This window comes from Oncorhynchus gorbuscha, linkage group LG11 (assembly GCF_021184085.1).
Source record: "Oncorhynchus gorbuscha isolate QuinsamMale2020 ecotype Even-year linkage group LG11, OgorEven_v1.0, whole genome shotgun sequence".
Classification (NCBI taxonomy): Eukaryota; Metazoa; Chordata; class Actinopteri; order Salmoniformes; family Salmonidae; genus Oncorhynchus; species Oncorhynchus gorbuscha.
Window position 1 is genome coordinate 41,871,016 of NC_060183.1, and position 23,715 is coordinate 41,894,730.

Sequence of the window (23,715 nt, forward strand, 5' to 3'; positions counted from 1 at the left end):
CATGGTTGAGCATAGTAGATGTTTACATCAGTGGAGCTGATGTTAATTAAGAAGTTACTTTAGGATTCATTCCTGAATCCTCATACTTTGTATAAAAGTTTATACTTGTTGAGTGCAAAAGTAGCTTTGAAATCTGAACTGAATCACATTACATTTCACTGTTGTGTCACTGTATAGTGAAATGAGAACACTGAGCTATTGAAATGGATCTTGGAATTGCAACCTGATCAAACAGTAACAGTAATATTTGTTTATATCCTTTACAGGAAATCCAAATAAAATCCATTTAAATTACAGGTTGTAATGCAACAAAATAGGAAAAATGCCAAGGGGGATGAATACTTTTGCAAGGCACTGTAACGCTGCAGATAGAAATACTGGGTGATTTGAAAAGTCATAGTCAATCGAGCAATAATATTATAATTATTTTATTTTTATCTTTCATTTACAATCTGTAGAAGCTATGAGAATAGAAAGGTGCAGTACTTTTGTGAAGCATCACGGCACAGTTGAAAATATATAGCAAATAGAAATCCAAAATTGATGGTGTTAAGAGATAGATGGGAGGGGTTGAATGGAGCTGAAGGGTGGGACAACTAAAAACAAGATAACCAATGTAAAATATACGGGGTTTGTCAAATGTGTAGTTGAAGTCGGAAGTTTACATACACCTTAGCCAAATACATTTAAACTCAGTTTTTCACAATTCCTGACATTTAATCCTAGTAAAAAGTCCCTGTTTTAGGTCAGTTAGGATCACCACTTTATTTTAAGAATGTGAAATGTTAGAATATTTTTCAGCTTTTATTTCTTTCATCACATTCCCAGTGGGTCAGAAGTTTACATACACTCAATTAGTATTTGCTAGCATTGCCTTTAAATTATATGTTTTGGGGAGCCTTCCACAAGCTTCCCACAATAAGTTTGGTGAAATTTGGCCCATTCCTCCTGACAGAGCTGGTGTAACGGAGTCAGGTTTGTAGGTCTCCTTGCTCACACACCCTTTTCAGTTCTGCCCAAAAATGTTCTATGGGACTGAGGTCATGGCTTTGTGATGGCCACTCCAATACCTTGACTTTGTTGTCCTTAACCATTTTGCCACAACTTTGGAAGTATGCTTGAGGTCATGGTCCATTTGGAAGACCTATTTGCGACCAAGCTTTAACTTCTGGACTGATGTCCTGAGATGTTGCTTCAATATATCCACATAATTTTCCATCTTCATGTTGCCATCTATTTTGACCAGCACCAGTCCTTCCCACAACATGATGCTGCAACCACCGTGCTTCACGGTTGGGATGGTGTTCTTCAGCTTGCAAGCCTCCCCATTTTTCCTCCAAACATAATGCTGGTCATTATGGCCAAACAGTTCTATTATTGTTTCATCAGACTAGAAGACATTTCTCCAAAAGTGCGGTCTTTGTCCCCATGTGCATTTGCAAACCGTAGTCTGGCTTTTTTATGGCGGTTTTGGAGCAGTGGCTTCTTTGCTGAGTGGCCTTTCAGGTTATGTCAATATAGGACTCGTTTTACTGTGGATATAGATACTTTTGTACCCGTTTCCTCCAGCATCTTCACAAGGTCCTTTGCTGTTGTTCTGGGATTGATTTGCACTTTTTGCACCAAAGTACGTTCATCTCTAGGAGACAGAACGTGTCTGTCATGTTTGTCATTTATTATCATGTCTTGTCCCTGTGCTCCCCATGCTATTCGTTTCCCTCTGCTGGTCTTATTTGGTTCTTTCCCTCCTTCTATCCCTCTCTCTCCCCCTCCCTCTCTCACTCTCTCGCTCTCTCTTCTCTCTATCGTTCCGTTCCTGCTCCCAGCTGTTCCTATTCCCCTAATCATCATTTAGTCTTCCCACACCTGTTCCCGATCCTTTCCCCTGATTAGAGTCCCTATTTATTCCTTTGTGATCCGTTCCTGTCCCGTCGGTTCCTTGTATTGTATTCACCATGCTGTGATTGCGTTTCGCCCTGTCCTGTCGTGTTTTTGCTGTGATTGTGTATCGCCCTGTCCTGTCGTGTTTTTTTGCCTTCATCAGATGCTGCGTGTGAGCAGGTGTCTCTGTCGACTACGGCCTGCGCCTACCCGAAGCGACCTGCAGTCTGTGGCCGCTTCTCCAGTTGTTTCCCCTCTACAAGTCTAGAGGATTTCTGTTATTCCGTTTTGGACTTAAATAAACTCTGTTTCTGTTAAGTCGCTTTTGGGTCCTCTTTCACCTGCATGACAGAAGGAACCGACCAAGGAATGGACCCAGCGACTTCAGACGCTCGTTACACTGCCGTCGAGATCCAAGGAGCCATGCTCGGCAGACACGAGCAGGAATTGTCCGCTGCTCGCCATGCCGTGGAGAACCTGGCCGCTCAGGTTTCCGACCTCTCTGGACAGTTCCAGAGTCTACGTCTCGTGCCACCTGTTACTTCCTGGCCTGCCGAGCCTCCAGAACCTAGGGTTAATAACCCACCTTGCTACTCCGGGCAGCCCACTGAGTGCCGCTCCTTTCTCACGCAGTGTGAGATTGTGTTCTCTCTCCAACCCAACACATACTCTAGAGAGAGAGCTCGGGTTGCTTACGTCATTTCACTCCTTACTGGCCGGGCTCGAGAATGGGGCACAGCTATCTGGGAGGCAAGGGCTGATTGCTCTAACAAATTCCAGAACTTTAAAGAGGAGATGATTCGGGTTTTTGACCGTTCAGTTTTTGGTGGGGAGGCTTCTAGGGCCCTGGCTTCCTTATGCCAAGGTGAACGGTCCATAACGGATTATTCCATTGAGTTTCGCACTCTTGCTGCCTCTAGTGAGTGGAACGAGCCGGCGCTGCTCGCTCGTTTTCTGGAGGGACTCCACGCAGTGGTTAAGGATGAGATTCTCTCCCGGGAGGTTCCTTCAGATGTGGACTCTTTGATTGCTCTCGCCATCCGCATAGAACGACGGGTAGATCTTCGTCACCGGGCTCGTGGAAGAGAGCTCGCATCAACGGTGTTTCCCTGCTCCGCATCGCAACCATCTCCCTCCTCTGGCTTTGAGACTGAGCCCATGCAGCTGGGAGGGATTCGCATCTCGAATAAGGAGAGGGAACGGAGGATCACCAACCGCCTGTGCCTCTATTGCGGAGTTGCTGGACATTTTGTTAATTCATGTCCAGTAAAAGCCAGAGCTCATCTGTAAGCGGAGGGCTACAGGTGAGCGCAACTACTCAAGTCTCTCCATCAAGGTCCTGTACTACTTTGTCGGTCCACCTACGCTGGACCGGTTCGGGTGCTACATGTAGTGCCTTGATAGACTCTGGGGCTGAGGGTTGTTTCATGGACGAAGCATGGGTTCGGAAACATGACATTCCTTTCAGAGAGTTAGATAAGCCTACGCCCATGTTCGCCTTAGATGGTAGTCATCTTCCCAGTATCAGATTTGAGACACTACCTTTAACCCTCACAGTATCTGGTAACCACAGTGAGACTATTTCTTTTTGATTTTCCGTTCACCGTTTACACCTGTTGTTTTGGGTCATCCCTGGCTAGTATGTCATAATCCTTCTATTAATTGGTCTAGTAATTCTATCCTATCCTGGAACGTTTCTTGTCATGTGAAGTGTTTAATGTCTGCCATCCCTCCCGTTTCTTCTGTCCCTACTTCTCAGGAGGAACCTGGCGATTTGACAGGAGTGCCGGAGGAATATCATGATCTGCGCACGGTCTTCAGTCGGTCCCGAGCCAACTCCCTTCCTCCTCACCGGTCGTATGATTGTAGTATTGATCTCCTTCCGGGGACCACTCCTCCTCGAGGTAGACTATACTCTCTGTCGGCTCCCGAACGTAAGGCTCTCGAGGATTATTTGTCTGTGTCTCTTGACGCCGGTACCATAGTGCCTTCTTCTTCTCCGGCCGGGGCGGGGTTCTTTTTGTTAAGAAGAAGGACGGTACTCTGCGCCCCTGCGTGGATTATCGAGGGCTGAATGACATAACGGTTAAGAATCGTTATCCGCTTCCCCTTATGTCATCAGCCTTCGAGATTCTGCAGGGAGCCAGGTGCTTTACTAAGTTGGACCTTCGTAACGCTTACCATCTCGTGCGCATCAGAGAGGGGACGAGTGGAAAACGGCGTTTAACACTCCGTTAGGGCATTTTGAGTACCGGGTTCTGCCGTTCGGTCTCGCCAATGCGCCAGCTGTTTTTCAGGCATTAGTTAATGATGTTCTGAGAGACATGCTGAACATTTTTGTTTTTGTCTATCTTGACGATATCCTGATTTTTTCTCCGTCACTCGAGATTCATGTTCAGCACGTTCGACGTGTTCTACAGCGCCTTTTAGAGAATTGTCTCTACGTAAAGGCTGAGAAGTGCTCTTTTCATGTCTCCTCCGTTACTTTTCTCGGTTCCGTTATTTCCGCTGAAGGCATTCAGATGGATTCCGCTAAGGTCCAAGCTGTCAGTGATTGGCCCGTTCCAAGGTCACGTGTCGAGTTGCAGCGCTTTTTAGGTTTCGCTAATTTCTATCGGCGTTTCATTCGTAATTTCGGTCAAGTTGCTGCCCCTCTCACAGCTCTTACTTCTGTCAAGACGTGTTTTAAGTGGTCCGGTTCCGCCCAGGGAGCTTTTGATCTTCTAAAAGAACGTTTACGTCCGCTCCTATCCTCGTTACTCCTGACGTCACTAGACAATTCATTGTCGAGGTTGACGCTTCAGAGGTAGGCGTGGGAGCCATTCTATCCCAGCGCTTCCAGTCTGACGATAAGGTTCATCCTTGCGCTTATTTTTCTCATCGCCTGTCGCCATCTGAGCGCAACTATGATGTGGGTAACCGTGAACTGCTCGCCATCCGCTTAGCCCTAGGCGAATGGCGACAGTGGTTGGAGGGGGCGACCGTTCCTTTTGTCGTTTGGACAGACCATAAGAACCTTGAGTACATCCGTTCTGCCAAACGACTTAATGCCCGTCAAGCTCGTTGGGCGTTGTTTTTCGCTCGTTTCGAGTTTGTGATTTCTTACCGTCCGGGTAGCAAGAACACCAAGCCTGATGCCTTATCCCGTCTGTTTAGTTCTTCTGTGGCTTCTACTGATCCCGAGGGGATTCTTCCTTATGGGCGTGTTGTCGGGTTAACAGTCTGGGGAATTGAAAGACAGGTTAAGCAAGCACTCACGCACACTGCGTCGCCGCGCGCTTGTCCTAGTAACCTCCTTTTCGTTCCTGTTTCCACTCGTCTGGCTGTTCTTCAGTGGGCTCACTCTGCCAAGTTAGCTGGTCATCCCGGTGTTCGAGGCACTCTTGCGTCTATTCGCCAGCGCTTTTGGTGGCCGACTCAGGAGCGTGACACGCGCCGTTTCGTGGCTGCTTGTTCGGACTGCGCGCAGACTAAGTCGGGTAACTCTCCTCCTGCCGGTCGTCTCAGACCGCTCCCCATTCCTTCTCGACCATGGTCTCACATTGCCTTAGACTTCATTACCGGTCTGCCTTTGTCTGCGGGGAAGACTGTGATTCTGACGGTTGTCGATAGGTTCTCTAAGGCGGCACATTTCATTCCCCTCGCTAAACTTCCTTCCGCTAAGGAGACGGCACAAATCATTATTGAGAATGTATTCAGAATTCATGGCCTCCCGTTAGACGCCGTTTCAGACAGAGGCCCGCAATTCACGTCACAGTTTTGGAGGGAGTTCTGTCGTTTGATTGGTGCGTCCGTCAGTCTCTCTTCCGGGTTTCATCCCCAGTCTAACGGTCAAGCAGAGAGGGCCAATCAGACGATTGGTCGCATACTACGCAGCCTTTCTTTCAGAAACCCTGCGTCTTGGGCAGAACAGCTCCCCTGGGCAGAATACGCTCACAATTCGCTTCCTTCGTCTGCTACCGGGTTATCTCCGTTTCAGAGTAGTCTGGGTTACCAGCCTCCTCTGTTCTCATCCCAGCTTGCCGAGTCCAGCGTTCCCTCCGCTCAAGCGTTTGTCCAACGTTGTGAGCGCACCTGGAGGAGGGTGAGGTCTGCACTTTGCCGTTACAGGGCACAGACGGTGAGAGCCGCCAATAAACGCAGGATTAAGAGTCCAAGGTATTGTTGCGGCCAGAGAGTGTGGCTTTCCACTCGCAACCTTCCTCTTACGACAGCTTCTCGTAAGTTGACTCCGCGGTTCATTGGTCCGTTCCGTGTCTCCCAGGTCGTCAATCCTGTCGCTGTGCGACTGCTTCTTCCGCGACATCTTCGTCGCGTCCATCCTGTCTTCCATGTCTCCTGTGTTAAGCCCTTTCTTCGCACCCCCGTTCGTCTTCCCTCCCCCTCCCGTCCTTGTCGAGAGCGCACCTATTTACAAGGTACATAAGATCATGGACATGCGTTCTCGGGGACGGGGTCACCAATACCTAGTGGATTGGGAGGGTTACGGTCCTGAGGAGAGGAGTTGGGTCCCGTCTCGGGACGTGCTGGACCGTTCACTCATCGATGATTTCCTCCGTTGCCGCCAGGATTCCTCCTCGAGTGCGCCAGGAGGCGCTCGGTGAGTGGGGGGGTACTGTCATGTTTGTCATTTATTATCATGTCTTGTCCCTGTGCTCCCCATGCTATTCGTTTCCCTCTGCTGGTCTTATTTGGTTCTTTCCCTCCTTCTATCCCTCTCTCTCCCCCTCCCTCTCTCACTCTCTCGCTCTCTCTTCTCTCTATCGTTCCGTTCCTGCTCCCAGCTGTTCCTATTCCCCTAATCATCATTTAGTCTTCCCACACCTGTTCCCGATCCTTTCCCCTGATTAGAGTCCCTATTTATTCCTTTGTGATCCGTTCCTGTCCCGTCGGTTCCTTGTATTGTATTCACCATGCTGTGATTGCGTTTCGCCCTGTCCTGTCGTGTTTTTGCTGTGATTGTGTATCGCCCTGTCCTGTCGTGTTTTTTTGCCTTCATCAGATGCTGCGTGTGAGCAGGTGTCTCTGTCGACTACGGCCTGCGCCTACCCGAAGCGACCTGCAGTCTGTGGCCGCTTCTCCAGTTGTTTCCCCTCTACAAGTCTAGAGGATTTCTGTTATTCCGTTTTGGACTTAAATAAACTCTGTTTCTGTTAAGTCGCTTTTGGGTCCTCTTTCACCTGCATGACAGTGTCTCCTTCCTGAGCGGTATGACGGCTGCGTGGTCCCATGGTGTTTATACTTGAGTACTATTGTTTGTACAGATGAACGTGGTACCTTCAGGCATTTGGAAATTGCTCCGAAGGATGAACCCGACTTGTGGAGGTCTACAGTTTTTTTTCTGAGGTCTTGGCTGATTTTTAAAAATTTTCCCATGATGTCAAGCAAAGATGCACTGAGTTTGAAAGTAGGCTTTGAAAAACATCCACAGGTACACCTCCAATTGACTTAAATTATGTCAATTAGCCTATCAGAAGCTTCTAAAGCCATGACATCATAAATTTCGGGAATTTTCCAAGCTGTTTAAAGGCACAGTCAACTTAGTGTATGTAAACTTCTGACCCACTGGAATTGTGATACAGTGAATTATAAATGAAATAATCTGTCTGTAAACAATTTGTTGGAAAAATTCCTTGTGTCATGCACAAAGTAGATGTCCTAACCGACTTGTCAAAACTATAGTTTGTTAATAAGAAATTTGTGGAGTGGTTGAAAAACGAGTTTTAATGACTCCAACCTAAGTGTATGTAAACTTTCGACTTCAACTGCACCATGTTCTCACCGGCCTAAACACCAAAGAGCAGCCAATACAGAAGTTGAAGTGCACAAAACAGACCACATTATTCAGCATTCTTCATATTCAAATTGACAACTGATGTAAAATGGGCTTTATAAAATACATTTGATTGATTGGTTCTATGTTTGTGTCTTTCAGGAGTTAACTCTGACAGAGGGCAGCCGTGTGTTTGAAACATGGAAGAACCCTCCTCCTCCCATCTTCATGCAGTACTTCTTTTTTAACGTCACCAACCCAGACGAGTTCCTGGCTGGAGCCAAGCCTTTCGTCTCTCAGGTTGGCCCTTACACATACAGGTAGGATTTGTGATGAATTGATGTAGGGTTTATAAATACATTTTGAATGATGTATGAAGCTAGTTTATCACTCAGGTTGGCTCATACACCTACAGCTATATGTAGGCAAAGCACCAGCTATATTGATATTTTAAATCACCCTTTATGTGGTATGACATTGCTTATAAATGATACGTGAAGTATTTATGTAGTGCTTATAAAGCCTTTATGAAGCCATTATGAAGCCTTTATAAGTTTAAAGTTTGACCAAACTAGAGACGTTTTTTTAAGGATCTGCACACCAATAAATCTATGTCCTGCTCCTTCCCTGACTTTTCCTTACACTGCTCATATCCGTGCTGTCCATGCATTCAGCACATGACCACTCGCGTGGTAACATTTACAGTTACTTGGCTGCTATAAGCAAAAACTAAAACTAAAAACTAACATAATTAACAAAAAACTGAAATATGCTCTTCTGTAGTCAATGGATGATAGGGCGCCAGGAACCAGATGGAAACTGAAAGTGGCGCACGTAACTTCAGTTAATTTTTGGTCAGCCGATGTTGAAACCAACTACTTGCTCAATTGCTTTGCATATCTGGGTGAACACTCAACCAGGCCAGCGGTGAGTGACTGTCTGAGACTGTAGTTTTGAGACCCGTGGAAGCAGAAATGTGACCATTGGCTACTTTTTACTTTTATTTGCCTGGCAGACAAGTTGATTGCAAATAAGACTAGCCTGCTCGGAACAGTGAACAAACAAAGGTGTGAGCTACCCCCCTCTGCGCAAAACAACTGAGCAGTGGAGCTGTACTCCACATCAGTGATGGAGAGTGGCAAAGCAACACTCACGGTGTACAGATGTAAAATAAACATGATAGTTTGCATCCTCAGCACCATGCATCCCACTGGATCTGGCATGTGAGCTTTGTGAGAACCACATGACAGCCGAGAAAGAAGCTACAGCTGCCAAGCAGGCCACAGGTCCTGCTCTCCCTCTTCTCCCTCTTCCCCAAGCACCACAGCTCCCACTCGGGAAAAATAAGACACAATGTCAAGTCAACAGGTGCGATTGATTCATGAGTAAAGGTATGGGTATAAGGGCACAATACAGTGTCTGATACAATTACCATATGAGTGTTTTTATATCTTGTCATGAATATACTTCCACTAATATTTCTTTATGCAATTAATCCAGTTGTTCATACACTGGTGCTTTTGTTTAGGAATACAGCAAATATTTTCACCTGCACCTGGCTGATTATATTATTATTATCATCATCTTTTCATTTCTACTTTTCAAAATAAGCTATAACTGGACTTTATTCATTCCTATAAGTCTAAAACGAATCGAATCTACAAATAAAGTTGATCAAATTAATTACACTGTAATGTTTTTATTGTAAGGGAAACGAAAATAGGCTATAGGCCTATGTTTTTACTAGGACTTTGTAGAATTATACAAAACATATCCTTGACTCTATCTAAGCAATCTTAATTCTCAGCTTTTTTTATTTTTCAATGTGTGTTTTAAAAGAGATGTGTGTTCAAATATGCAGGTTCTCAGGGTCAATATTACAAGATCAAGAGAACAACATAAACATGCTTTTATAAGCATTTAGCACTAGTTTAAGATCAGTAAGCAATTTTTGAATTGAGTCAAAAACATGCTGAAGGTTATAAATGGCCTGCTGTACTGAGGGGGCACAGGAGTAAATAACTGAATCATCCGTGTGGAGATGAATGTTAGAGGTTTTAACAGATAGACCAATATTATTTATATAAATACTGAAGAGAACAGGGCCCAAAATCGACCCATGCAGCACACCTTTCGGAATATTGAAGAACTAGATTTGATACCGTCAGTAAGCTAGATACTGTAGTTTTTGAACCAATATAGGCCTATTTCAGACAACCTTTGAACAGGGAATGTGATTAAAGAAATAAAAGCTGAAATAAATAATTATCTCTACTATTATTCTGACATTTCACATTCTTAAAATAAAGTGGTTATATTATATTTTAACCACTATATTTTAAGAATGTGAAATGTATATATTGGTTTAAAAACTACAGTATCTAGCTTACTGACGGTATCAAATCTAGTTCACCTTACGAAAGGTGTGTGACCAAGCTTTAACTCCCTGACTCATGTCTTGAGATGTTGCTTCAATATAGATGTTGCTTCAAAGTAGATGTCCTAACCAACTTGCCAAAACTATAGTTTGTTAACAAGACATTTGGGGAGTGGTTAAAAAATGAGTTTTAATGTCTCAGACATAAGTGTATGTGAACTTCTGACTTCAACAGTTGCACATCATCTAAGACAAGTATAGCCACAGTGTTGTGTTCATGTCTCAAACCAGAACGAGAAGTTTAAAAAAATTCTTAGCAGAGAGTTGGCCAGGGTCTCTAAACGTTTGGCAAGGCAAGATAGCTTGAAAATTGGACGTTAGTTGTTCAAGTCAGAAGGCTCTTCGCCTTTATGTAGGGGGAGGACTTGTGCCATTGTCCAGTCTGCAATAAGTGGGTCAAACCACAGCAGCAAAAAGGGATTAAGTGAGTCAGCCCTAGTGAATTTTTATTACATTGATCTTCAATAAGGCACTTAGTACATCATAGACATCAAATGGTTGAAAAGACAATGAGGAATGTGGATCTGGGAATGTATCGTTCTTTGCAAACTGGCTCGATGTGAGCAAAGGACTCCCTCTACTGGAATCAGAGTTTTCAGAAGCTATTTCACAAAATAGGTGGCCCGCTGAGAAAAAGTGGTTATTAAAAGCACCACAAATGGCCATCTTATCTGATATGGAACCAGAGGCTGTCATAAAATGCTACGGTAATAAGAGGGTGGAGTTTTGTTTCAGAGATTTGACTATCTTCCAGAAGGCAGCTGGATTCCCACTATTCTCAGATCCAAAGTTCAAGAAGTATGTTGATTTTGCTTTTCTAACCAGGGATAGACATATATATCTCAAGTGTCTGAAGGACTGCCAGTCAGACATATAATCAGTCAGCCTTAGTCCAAGCTCCTGTCATTTCTCTGATAGTTCATAGGTAAACCAAGGATTAGCTCTATCTAAGGTCAACGTCACCGACCTTCTAGCCATCACTGATCCATTTTTTATTTTCCATTGGTTTGGTCTTGTCTTCCTTCACACTTGGTTCCAATCCCATCAATTACATGTTGTTTATTTTCCCCTCTGTTTCCCCTCATGTCCTTGTCGGAGATTGTTTGATTGTGTGTTTGTGGATTATGTGTTGGTGCGTGACAGGTTTTGTACCCACTTTTTATTATTTTGTAGTTTGGTTTTGGAGTTTTGTGAAGCACTGATTAAACGACTCCGTTTATACCAAGTTCGATTCTCCTTCGCCTGACTTCCCTTCCACCAACACGCACCCATTACATAATGCGAGGCTGAGATTTAGGGAGCTTTTCATCTCTCATGCAGGCAACGGGACAATGGTCACTGAACACATTAGCAAAAATTCCCTTGGCTGTATACTTATGAGGGGCATTTGTCAAAATAATATTTTTCAGGGTCTGTAGCCCTTTCCCGCAGTCAATGACCAAAAACACCCTCTTTGGCCTCATGGGGGGAATGTTATTCATATTTTTCACAATTTCATAATTAATAAAGATTATTTAAAAATACTGGCAAAAAATCTGGTGTTTTTCTATATCTAAAAGTGTAGTTATTTTTTGTATTTTGTGATGTATGTAAAGTGTAATATTTGGATGAAAATTAAATAAATGTCAACACTATATCTGACATGGTACAGGTAGTACATTTTTTAAGCCCATAACCATGTGTGTGAGCAGGGGCCCTGCCAGGGATTTTGGGCCCAAAGATATCACATTGGGCCCCACCACCACAGGCCACACCAACCCTGCGCAATTGCTGTAACCACACACCTCCAAAACCCAATCGACCCATTCAAAGCTTTAAATGACTCTACCTTCACAGGCTTGCAACTCTCTAGTTGTCCAATATTTACTGTAAGATATTTACTGACAGTGAGCTGGGAAAATATAGCATTGTGCAGACATCCATGCAACATTCTGCATACAGTGGAATTCACTATTTGATGCAAGACTGATACCCTCTATTAGAAATGTGCTAAATGACATTTTTTACAGTCTAAATGTAATTGTAATGGTAAAGTTCTCTTAACAGTAATGAATAACTAAAATAAATATAACTTAAATATACATTAACCTCTTCAATTCAAATACATGATCATTATCATCAATAGAATGATATAACAAACTAAAATAAAAAAATAAAAACGATTTTGAAATACAGTGGGGCAAAAAATAATTTAGTCAGCCACCAATTGTGCAAGTTCTCCCACTTAAAAATATGAGAGAGGCCTGTCATTTTCATCATCGGTACACTTCAACTATGACAGACAAAATAAGGGAAAAAATCAAGATAATCACATTGTAGGATTTTGAATGAATTTATTTGCAAATTATAATGGGAAATAAGTATTTGGTCACCTACAAACAAGCAAGATTTCTGGCTCTCACAGACCTGTGACTTCTTCTTTAAGAGGTTCCTCTGTCCTCCACTCGTTACCTGTACTAATGGCACCTGTTTGAACTTGTTATCAGTATAAAAGACACCTGTCCACAACCTCAAACAGTCACACTCCAAACTCCACTATGACCAAGACCAAAGAGCTGTCAAAGGACACCAGAAACAAAACTGTAGACCTGCACCAGGCTGGGAAGACTGAATCTGCAATAGGTAAGCAGCTTGGTTTGAAGAAATCAATTGTGGGAGCAATTATTAGGAAATGGAAGACATACAAGACCACTGATAACCTCCCTCAATCTGGGGCTCCACGCAAGATCTCACCCCGTGGGGTCAAAATGATATCAAGAACGGTGAGCAAAAATCCCAGAATCACATGGGGGGACCTAGTTAATGACCTGCAGAGAGCTGGGACCAAAGTAACAAAGCCTACCATCAGTAACACACTACGCCTCCAGGGACTCAAATCCTGCAGTGCCAGACGTGTCCCCCTGCTTAAGCCAGTACAGGCCCGTCTGAAGTTTGCTAGAGAGCATTTGGATGATCCAGAAGAAGATTGGGTGAATGTCATATGGTCAGATAAAACCAAAATATAACTTTTTGGTAAAAACTCAACTCGTCGTGTTTGGAGGACAAAGAATGCTGAGTTGCATCCAAAGAACACCATACCTACTGTGAAGCATGGGGGTGGAAACATCATGCTTTGGGGCTGTTTTTCTGCAAAGGGACCAGGACGACTGATCCGTGTATTTAACAGTTATCACTGGCCCTTGCTCAGCCTTACTCACCAAGAGATTAGCGCCGAGCCTTCTTGCTAGGAAAGTCACTGATCAGCTTGTTTTTCAACATCACTTTGTCTGTCTCTTTCTGTGCACCGTCTCTCGTTTGCTCCATCCACATCAGCTGCATTGGTACTGCCGGCACTGTCTTTCACCTCCTCATCCACTTCCACACTCCTGCCTGACAAAACTGTATCATTTGAAGAGGGTCCTCCTGGCTCTGTAGAGTGTAGATGACCCATATGATAATATATCCTATGTTATAATACCATTTGTAATAATATCATAACGACAATTTCAGTTGCAACCATTTTGTTGACTTAAATTAACTGCATGCACCACAAAAAAAATTAAACAGCACTGAATATTGACCCAAATTCCCTGCAGTTGTGTATCACCACCACTAGATGTCAGTAAACAACCATATTTCAGTCTGCATCAAAGCCATGGAGCCATATCTTGGCCATATGACTTGAAGGTACTATTTTAACTTTGGCTGTCACTAAATGCTTCAAACTGTCCAGCATCCAATAGACTATTGGCTGTTTTTGTTTCATATAATGATCATCATGTGGATAAATAATTACAGTGTTTGAATTCTTATCATTGAAGAGGATTTAATCATTTTTCTTTTTTTCATAATAATAAAAACAAATGTATTCCCACGGACCCCCTGCAATTATGCAAAATGACATTGCATTCAACACAATGCTGCTCACCTCCTTCTTCAGTTGGGAGTAGGGCTGGTTCAGGGGTATGGGGATGGGGAGACAGGGCTGGTTCAGGGGTATGGGGATGGGGAGACAGGGCTGGTTCAGGGGTATGGGGATGGGGAGACAGGGCTGCTGAGCCTGAAGCTTCACCTGTTGGGCCTGGCACCATGCAGGGGCAGGAACAAATGATTTAGTATGAATAGCTTGCTAAAAGTTTGCCTGCATTGATTAAATGTTGGAAAAAAGAGGAGCGAAATGTAAACATCCAGAATTTTCTGTGAAGGAATTAAGTAACTAATGTTAGGGGAGAAAAAGTAGCCTATTTCACTATGGACTAAGCTAACAGGTTATTTCCACCACTCACTGACTACACCCACCTTTCTTTGAGAAATATTGGCACACTGTAGCCCTTTCTGTATCTCTCATGTCTTTCTTTTCTTTCTTCTCATCTTTGGAAGCCAGATTTTTCTTGAGGAAGCCGAGACATGATGCTTTACCGGCACTTCTCACTCACAATTCACGGCTAGCAAGTATAGTTTGCGCATGGTTTGGAGGCAGGACTGAACCATTTCATGTGAATAAACCGTTAATATTATTAGTACATTGTAAATAAAATATTATATTAATGATGATAGGTTAATAATTTAATATTAGGGTCCAGCAAAATTAAGGCAGTAATACAATTTTAAAAACATTACAATACATTCACAACAGATTTCACAACACATTATGTGTGTGTCCTCAGACCACCACTCTACTACCACATATCTACAACACAAAATGCATGTGTACGTGTGTGTATAGTGTATATGTTATCGGGTGTGTCTGTGCATGTGTTTGTGTCTCTTCACAGTCCCCGCTGTTCCATAAGGTTTATTTTGATCTGTTTTTTAAATAACATTTTACTGCTTGCATGAGTTACTTGATGTGGAATAGAGTTCCATGTATTGTATATATTGTGCTCCTCCCATAGTCTGATCTGCTGCCATGTCTTCTGGTGGCATGTCTTGTGGGGTATGCATGGGTGTCCGAGCTGTGTGGCAGTAGTTCAAACAGACAGCTCGGTGCATTTAACATGTCAATACCTGTCATAAAAAGACAAGTAGTGATGAAGTCAATCTCTCCTCCACTTTGAGCCAGGAGAGATTGACATGCATAATAGTCATGTTAGCTCTCTGTGTACATCCAAGGGTTAGCCGTGCTGCCCTGTTCTGAGCAAATTGCAATTGTCCCTCTTTGTGGCACCTGACCACACCACTGAACAGTAGTCCAGGTGTCACATAACTAGGGCCTGTAGGACCTGCCTTGTTGATAGTAAGAAGGCAGAGCAGCACTTTATTATGGACAGACTTCTCCCCATCTTAGCTACTGTTATATCAATATGTTTTGACCATGCCAGTTTACAAACCAGGGTTACTCCAAGCAGCTTAGTCACCTCAACTTGCTCAATTTCCACATTATTCATTACAATATTTAGTTTAGGGTTTAGGGTTTAGTGAATGATTTGATCCAATTCCGTTTCTGTAATAGCTGACGTGCAAAGTGTTGAGTCATACGCATACATAGACATGCCAGCTTTACATGCCAGTGGCATGTCGTTAGTAAAGATTGAAAAAAGTAAGGTCCATCAGTTTTTGTAAAAGAAAGAGAGAGACCCATACTAGGAGAAACTGCCAACTGTAAAGTTTGGTGGAGGAGGAATAATGGTCTAGGCTGTTTTTTATGATTCAGGCCCATTAGTTCCAGTGAAGGGAAATCTTAACGATGCAGCGTATAATAACATTGTAGATGATTCTGTGCATCTAACTTTGTGGCAACAGTTTGGGGAAGACCCTTTCATGTTTCAGCAGTAACAATGCCCCTGTGTACTAAGCAAGGTCCATACAGAAATGGTTTTATATAAGCCTACAGTTTCTTTATCTGAATCTCTGATATTCAATGAGATTTAAATCAATCAAATGTCTTTATTAAGCCCTGTTTACAAAAAACCCAATCAGCAAGTAATGTAGATGTAGAAGCACAGTGGCTGGGAAAAACTCCCTAGAAAGGCAGGAACCTAGGAAGAAATCTAGAGAGGTACTAGGCTTTGAGGGGTGGCCAGTCCTCTTCTGGCTGTGGAGATAGTACATGGTCATAAAGGCCAGATTTTTCTTCAAGATGTTCAAATAAACAGCAGGGTCATTCAGAGGTCGAGTGTTCCATAGCGGCAGGCAGAACAGTTGAAACTGGAGTAGAAGCACGACAAGGTGGACGGGGGATTGCCAGGAGTCATCAGGACAGGTAGTCCTGAGGCATGGTCCTAGGGCTCAGATCCTCCAGGAGAGGAGGGAGATATTGACTTTCCCCATGTCTCCTCTGTCCCAGGGAGTACAGGCCCAAGGAGAACGTGACCTTTTTAGAGAATGGGACAAGGGTCGCTGCCTACCAATGCAAGACCTTTGTGTTTCTGCCAGAGAGGTCAGTGGGTGATCCTGACATAGACATGATCACAACCATCAACATCCCAGCTGTGGTGAGTAAAAGTGTGTGTTTACACTGTTATGAGCTCTTATTTCTCTCTTCTAAAGCCAACTATCATGTTTAGTGTTGTTTATGTAATGGTTTAACAGCTCCTAAGTTGAAGCATACCATTAATTTCTTAATTTTTCGCTGTTTTCTCTTTTTTTCTTGTTGTTATTTTAAGTAGTTGTCTTTTGGTCATTGTGTTTGACAATAAGTAATCTCTCCCACCCTTTCCATTAACCCCCCCCCCCCCTCTCTCTCTCTCTCTCGCTCTCTCTCTGTCTCCCCCTCTTATCTCTTTCTATCTCCCTTCTCTATCTCTCTCCCTCTATCTATCCTACACTCCCTCCCCCTCCCTCCTCTGCTCAGGCTGTGATGAACAAAGTAAAGAATAGCTTCTGGAAGAGTTCTTTGGTGTCTATCTGGATGAACTCCCTGCATGTGGGCATGTTCATGACGCACACCGTCAATGAGCTTTTGTGGGGCTTCAAGGACCCTCTGCTGTCCCGCATACACCCCATGAACCCTGAGATCGACGAGTACTTTGGCCTCATGTATAAGGTAGGTCAGGGAGTGAATACAAAATACAACATCTGACACACTCAACCCTTTTTAAGTTCTGTAAAGAACAATTTAAACTGTCTACGGTCCTTGATACCTTTTGTGGTTACCACTTTCACCTGAATATAAAATATTAGTATAATAAAATAATATTAATGGCCTTTTAGAATGATTTTCTTTCTCTTTTCCACTCTGTAGAAAAATGGAAGCAATGATGGTGAAGTTGTTTACCATACCGGGGAGGCAGACTTCATGGACTATGGCAGGATAGCCAGATTTAAAGGAGAAAGGTACTGAAACATAGTGGCCATATTTGGGGAGTTTATCCCATTCTTCTCTGCAGATCCTCTCAAGCTCTGTCAGGTTGGATGGAGAGTATTGTTGCACAGCTATTTTCAGGTCTTTCCAAATTTGTTCGATCGGGTTCAAGTCCAGGCTCTGTCTGGCCACTCTACTATAAAGGCCTGATTGGTGGAGTGCTGCAGAGATGGTTGTCCTTCTGGAAGGTTCTCCCATCTCCACAGAGAAACTTTGGAGCTCTGTCAGAGTGACCATCGGGTTCTTGGTCACCTCCCTGACCAAGGCCGTTCTCCCCCGATGGCTCAGTTTGGCTGTGTAGCCAGCTCTAGGAAGAGTCTTGCTGGTTCCAAACTTCTTCCCTTTAAGAATGATGGAGGACACTGTGTTCTTGTACACCTTCAATGATGCAAACATTTTGTGGTACACTTCCCCAGATCTGTGCCTCGACACAATCCTGTCTCTGAGCTCTACCCAACAGTTGCTTCAACCTCAGGGCTTGGTTTTTGCTCTGACATGCACTGTCAACTGTGGGAACCTATATAGACAGGTGTGTGCTGTTCCAAATCATGTTCAATCAATTTAATTTACCTCAGGTGGACTCCAATCAAGTTGTAGAAACATCTCAAGGATGATCAACAGAAACCGGATGCACCTGAACTCAATTTCGAATCTCATAGCAAAGGGTCTGAATACTTATGTAAATAAGGTATTTCTATTTTAATACATTATGGGGTATTTTGTGTAGATTAATGAGGATTTTATTTTATTTTATACATTTTAGAATAAGGCTGTAACGTAACAAAATGTGGAAAAAGTCAAACAATTTGAATACTTTCTGAATGCACTGTCTTAAGATATTTCTTTAAAGTGTCATCAGTTTCTGAAGCTCTCAGATCCTCTGTAAGACTGTTCCAAAGGCCAGGACCATAGTGACTTAAAATTAAGGCAAATGTTTTGGTTCTGATCTTTGGAACGACTAAACGACCAGTGACAGAAGATCATGACGTGTTTTTGGGTGCCATGCCGAACAGTGCATTAAAAATCAATAAAGCAATTTGTAAATCAACAGACCATCCTTCAAAAATCATTCTCAAAAGTTGACTGCTGGTTCCTCATTTGTCAATTCTTTAGAGAAGTAAATGTACAGCACTCCAAAAGATGCTGTGTTGTAACTGCCTCCTACAATACATACTGCACATCATCTTCCCTGAACACACACTGGACATTCTGTCCAAGATGTATATCTTTATTCTAATGATATGAAACCCATCATTGAGTAAGTGTAAAGGACTGGAACAGAACAGTCCATCTGTTTCAGCCTCTTCTGTAGCCTGTCAACTATGTGTCTGTCTATCCCTGTTCTCTCCTCTCTGCACAGACCATACAAACGCTCCACACCGCGTGGCCGCGGCCACCCTAATCTGGTGGTCCCAGCGCGCACGACCCACGTGGAGTTCCAGGTCTCCGGTAGCCTCTGGAACTGCCGATCTGCGGCCAACAAGGCAGAGTTCATCTCAGCCTATGCCTCCCTCCAGTCCCTCGACTTCTTGGCACTGACGGAAACATGGATCACCACAGACAACACTGCTACTCCTACTGCTCTCTCTTCGTCCGCCCACGTATTCTCGCACACCCCGAGAGCTTCTGGTCAGCGGGGTGGTGGCACCGGGATCATCATCTCTCCCAAGTGGTCATTCTCTCTTTCTCCCCTTACCCATCTGTCTATCGCCTCCTTTGAATTCCATGCTGTCACAGTTACCAGCCCTTTCAAGCTTAACATCCTTATCATTTATCGCCCTCCAGGTTCCCTCGGAGAGTTCATCAATGAGCTTGATGCCTTGATAAGCTCCTTTCCTGAGGACGGCTCACCTCTCACAGTTCTGGGCGACTTTAACCTCCCCACGTCTACCTTTGACTCATTCCTCTCTGCCTCCTTCTTTCCACTCCTCTCCTCTTTTGACCTCACCCTCTCACCTTCCCCCTTACTCACAAGGCAGGCAATACGCTCGACCTCATCTTTACTAGATGCTGTTCTTCCACTAACCTCATTGCAACTCCCCTCCAAGTCTCCGACCACTACCTTGTATCCTTTTCCCTCTCGCTCTCATCCAACACCTCCCACACTGCCCCTACTCGGATGGTATCGCGCCGTCCCAACCTTCGCTCTCTCTCCCCCGCTACTCTCTCCTCTTCCATCCTATCATCTCTTCCCTCTGCTCAAACCTTCTCCAACCTGCCTCCTCAACCCTCCTCTCCTCCCTCTCTGCATCCTTTGACTCTCTATTTCCCCTATCCTCCAGGCCGGCTCGGTCCTCCCCTCCCGCTCCGTGGCTCGATGACTCATTGCGAGCTCACAGAACAGGGCTCCGGGCAGCCGAGCGGAAATGGAGGAAAACTCGCCTCCCTGCGGACCTGGCATCCTTTCACTCCCTCCTCTCTACATTTTCCTCCTCTGTCTCTGCTGCTAAAGCCACTTTCTACCACTCTAAATTCCAAGCATCTGCCTCTAACCCTAGGAAGCTCTTTGCCACCTTCTCCTCCCTCCTGAATCCTCCTCCCTCCTGAATCCTCCTCCCCCTTCCCCCCATCCTCCCTCTCTGCAGATGACTTCGTCAACCATTTTGAAAAGAAGGTCGACGACATCCGATCCTCGTTTGCTAAGTCAAACGACACCACTGGTTCTGCTCACACTGCCCTACCCTGTGCTCTGACCTCTTTCTCCCCTCTCTCTCCAGATGAAATCTCGCATCTTGTGACGGCCGGCCGCCCAACAACCTGCCCGCTTGACCCTATCCCCTCCTCTCTTCTCCAGACCATTTCCGGAGACCTTCTCCCTTACCTCACCTCGCTCATCAACTCATCCCTGACCGCTGGCTACGTCCCTTCCGTCTTCAAGAGAGCGAGAGTTGCACCCCTTCTGAAAAAACCTACACTCGATCCCTCCGATGTCTACAATTACAGACCAGTATCCCTTCTTTCTTTTCTCTCCAAAACTCTTGAACGTGCCGTCCTTGGCCAGCTCTCCCGCTATCTCTCTCTGAATGACCTTCTTGATCCAAATCAGTCAGGTTTCAAGACTAGCCATTCAACTGAGACTGCTCTCCTCTGTATCACGGAGGCGCTCCGCACTGCTAAAGCTAACTCTCTCACCTCTGCTCTAATCCTTCTAGATCTATCGGCTGCCTTCGATACTGTGAACCATCAGATCCTCCTCTCCACCCTCTCCGAGTTGGGCATCTCCGGCACGGCCCACGCTTGGATTGCGTCCTACCTGACAGGTCGCTCCTACCAGGTGGCGTGGCGAGAATCTGTCTCCTCACCACGCGCTCTCACCACTGGTGTCCCCCAGGGCTCTGTTCTAGGCCCTCTCCTATTCTCGCTATACACCAAGTCACTTGGCTCTGTCATAACCTCACATGGTCTCTCCTATCATTGCTATGCAGACGACACACAATTAATCTTCTCCTTTCCCCCTTCTGATGACCAGGTGGCGAATCGCATCTCTGCATGTCTGGCAGACATATCAGTGTGGATGACGGATCACCACCTCAAGCTGAACCTCGGCAAGACGGAGCTGCTCTTCCTCCCGGGGAAGGACTGCCCGTTCCATGATCTCGCCATTACGGTTGACAACTCCATTGTGTCCTCCTCCCAAAGCGCTAAGAACCTTGGCGTGATCCTGGACAACAACCTGTCGTTCTCAACCAACATCAAGGCGGTGGCCCGTTCCTGTAGGTTCATGCTCTACAACATCCGCAGAGTACGACCCTGCCTCACACAGGAAGCTGCACAGGTCCTAATCCAGGCACTTGTCATCTCCCGTCTGGATTACTGCAACTCGCTGTTGGCTGGGCTCCCTGCCTGTGCCATTAAACCCCTTCAACTCATCCAGAACACCGCAGCCCGTCTGGTGTTCAACCTTCCCAAGTTCTCTCACGTCACCCCGCTCCTCCGTTCTCTCCACTGGCTTCCAGTTGAAGCTCGCATCCGCTACAAGACCATGGTGCTTGCCTACGGAGCTGTGAGGGGAACGGCACCTCAGTACCTCCAGGCTCTGATCAGGCCCTACACCCAAACAAGGGCACTGCGTTCATCCACCTCTGGCCTGCTCGCCTCCCTACCACTGAGGAAGTACAGCTCCCGGTCAGCCCAGTCAAAACTATTCGCTGCCCTGGCCCCCCAATGGTGGAACAAACTCCCTCACGACGCCAGGACAGCGGAGTCAATCACCACCTTCCGGAGACACCTGAAACCCCACCTCTTTAAGGAATACCTAGGATAGGATAAGTATCCCTCTCACCCCCCCCCCTTTAAGATTTAGATGCACTATTGTAAAGTGACTGTTCCACTGGATGTCATAAGGTGAATGCACCAATTTGTAAGTCGCTCTGGATAAGAGCTCCTGGCCCCAGGACTACCTGACATGATGGCTCCTTGCTGTCCCCAGTCCACCTGACTGTGCTGCTGCTCCAGTTTCAACTGTTCTGCCTTATTATTATTTGACCATGCTGGTCATTTATGAACATTTGAACATCTTGGTCATGTTCTGTTATAAGCTCTACCCGGCACAGCCAGAAGAGGACTGGCCACCCCACATAGCCCGGTTCCTCTCTAGGTTTCTTCCTAGGTTTTGGCCTTTCTAGGGAGTTTTTCCTAGCCACCGTGCTTTTACACCTGCATTGTTTGCTGTTTGGGGTTTTAGGCTGGGTTTCTGTACAGCACTTTGAGATATCAGCTGATGTACGAAGGGCTATATAAATAAATTTGATTTGATTTGATTTAAATGACTTAAATGTAATGTAAATATGTTTCCTAAGAACTTCTTCATACTGCCAGATAGAAACAGAGGACAGGGTTATGACCCAAATGGCACAATGTTCCCTATGTAGTGCACTACTTTTGACCAGAGCCCCTGTGGCAATTTGGAATGCAGACTGCAGCCCCAGAAATAGAGACTCCCCGGTGGCCCCTGGCCTAGCCAGAACCCAGAGCACAGAGCTGTGTGCTTGACACATCCTAGTACTTAGCCCAGTTGGAAAGATCTCAATGAAGGCTTCCTGTTAGCTTTCTTCTAATGTAATAACAGACCTACCAGTATGTATCATGCAGCACCCTTTCCTTCCCCCTTTGATTAGATAAAGCACAAATGCTGATTAGCTTTCTTTAATATGTTGACTGATAAGTCACACAAGCCTAAACAATCAAGCATTGGGCTAGATGGCGATTTGTATTTAATAGGTATCATAAAGATGTACATGTATATTTTTTCTTTAATCAAGTTACATTTAGAAATACATTTTGTGTTTCAGCAAACTGAGTCTGTGGACATCTGAGCAGAGTAACATGATCAACGGTACAGATGGCAGTGCGTTCCACCCCCTGCTGTCCAAGAAGGAGAGACTGTATATCTTCAGTCCTGACCTGTGCAGGTAGGCTACAATACAGAATCTTACAGAACAGAACATGCACATATTTTGACAGGGTGGGGTCAAATCCAGGAAGTATTGCTTTTATTTTATTTATTTATTTATTTTTAAATGAGGAAATTGAAATGACCCCAACTCTGCTAAACAGTATGTCAAAGGTCAGTGTTGAATATATACAGTTTTACATTGGTAAATGGATCCCACAAGAAAATTGTAAGTTCAGGAGCGATGTTGCTCATTTGAGCGATGGCCTGTGGTCTCATGTGTGACTTTTGTGGTAGTTTCTTTACTATCAAATGAGGAGAGACAAACTTATCACGGAGTATATCGGAGTTATACTTAAACAAAATCTTTATTCTCTTATTAATAAGGGTCAATACAACACACACATATAAAGTGAATCGATTGAGTGAGCTATGATAATGATAGCTGGTCGACGAATAACCCTCAGATGATTCATTGAGAGCCCCGAGACAAAGGTACAAAGGTCTTTTATAGCCAAAATACACCTCCTTCAGTCTGCATGACAAACAACAGATGTATGGAATGGGTCACAAGGTTAAGATTTGTATGAAAGATACAAAGACTGTATCTGCTGTAAAAACTGTTATCATTGTGTAGAGACCAGGGTCTGGCCCCGAGCCATCTCTCCCTGGTACCTTCCAGTCAGGCGCACAGACACTAATCATGCTATGGAATGTCGGCTTGTTAGGTTTATCACTAATCCATCGTAAATCTTCTGTCATTGTTAAATCTTCCAGAGGCCCATCCTCAGTAGAACACACACAGATGAGTGTTTTAACAACCCCTTATTCCGTGGCATAAAACAACCATTTGATGCAATAACAGTATTATAACATAATCTTGTAATTTATCTCACATTCCCCAATGTTGAGAGTCCTCTTAATTTAAAAGAAAATTACAGGATTTAAGA

The 23,715-nt window shown here is 44.6% G+C and overlaps 1 protein-coding gene across 1 annotated transcript in view; it reads left to right on the forward strand.

Moving 5' to 3' along the window:
* LOC124048663 (lysosome membrane protein 2-like) overlaps positions 1 to 23,715 on the forward strand; it is a 65,623-nt gene that overhangs the window by 6,865 nt on the left and 35,043 nt on the right. Inside the window, exons 2-6 of the mRNA XM_046369669.1 lie at positions 7,817 to 7,974; positions 16,357 to 16,504; positions 16,864 to 17,055; positions 17,254 to 17,345; positions 22,665 to 22,784. Coding sequence (XP_046225625.1) covers positions 7,817 to 7,974; positions 16,357 to 16,504; positions 16,864 to 17,055; positions 17,254 to 17,345; positions 22,665 to 22,784 — 710 coding nt within the window. The remainder of the gene's footprint in view (positions 1 to 7,816; positions 7,975 to 16,356; positions 16,505 to 16,863; positions 17,056 to 17,253; positions 17,346 to 22,664; positions 22,785 to 23,715) is intronic.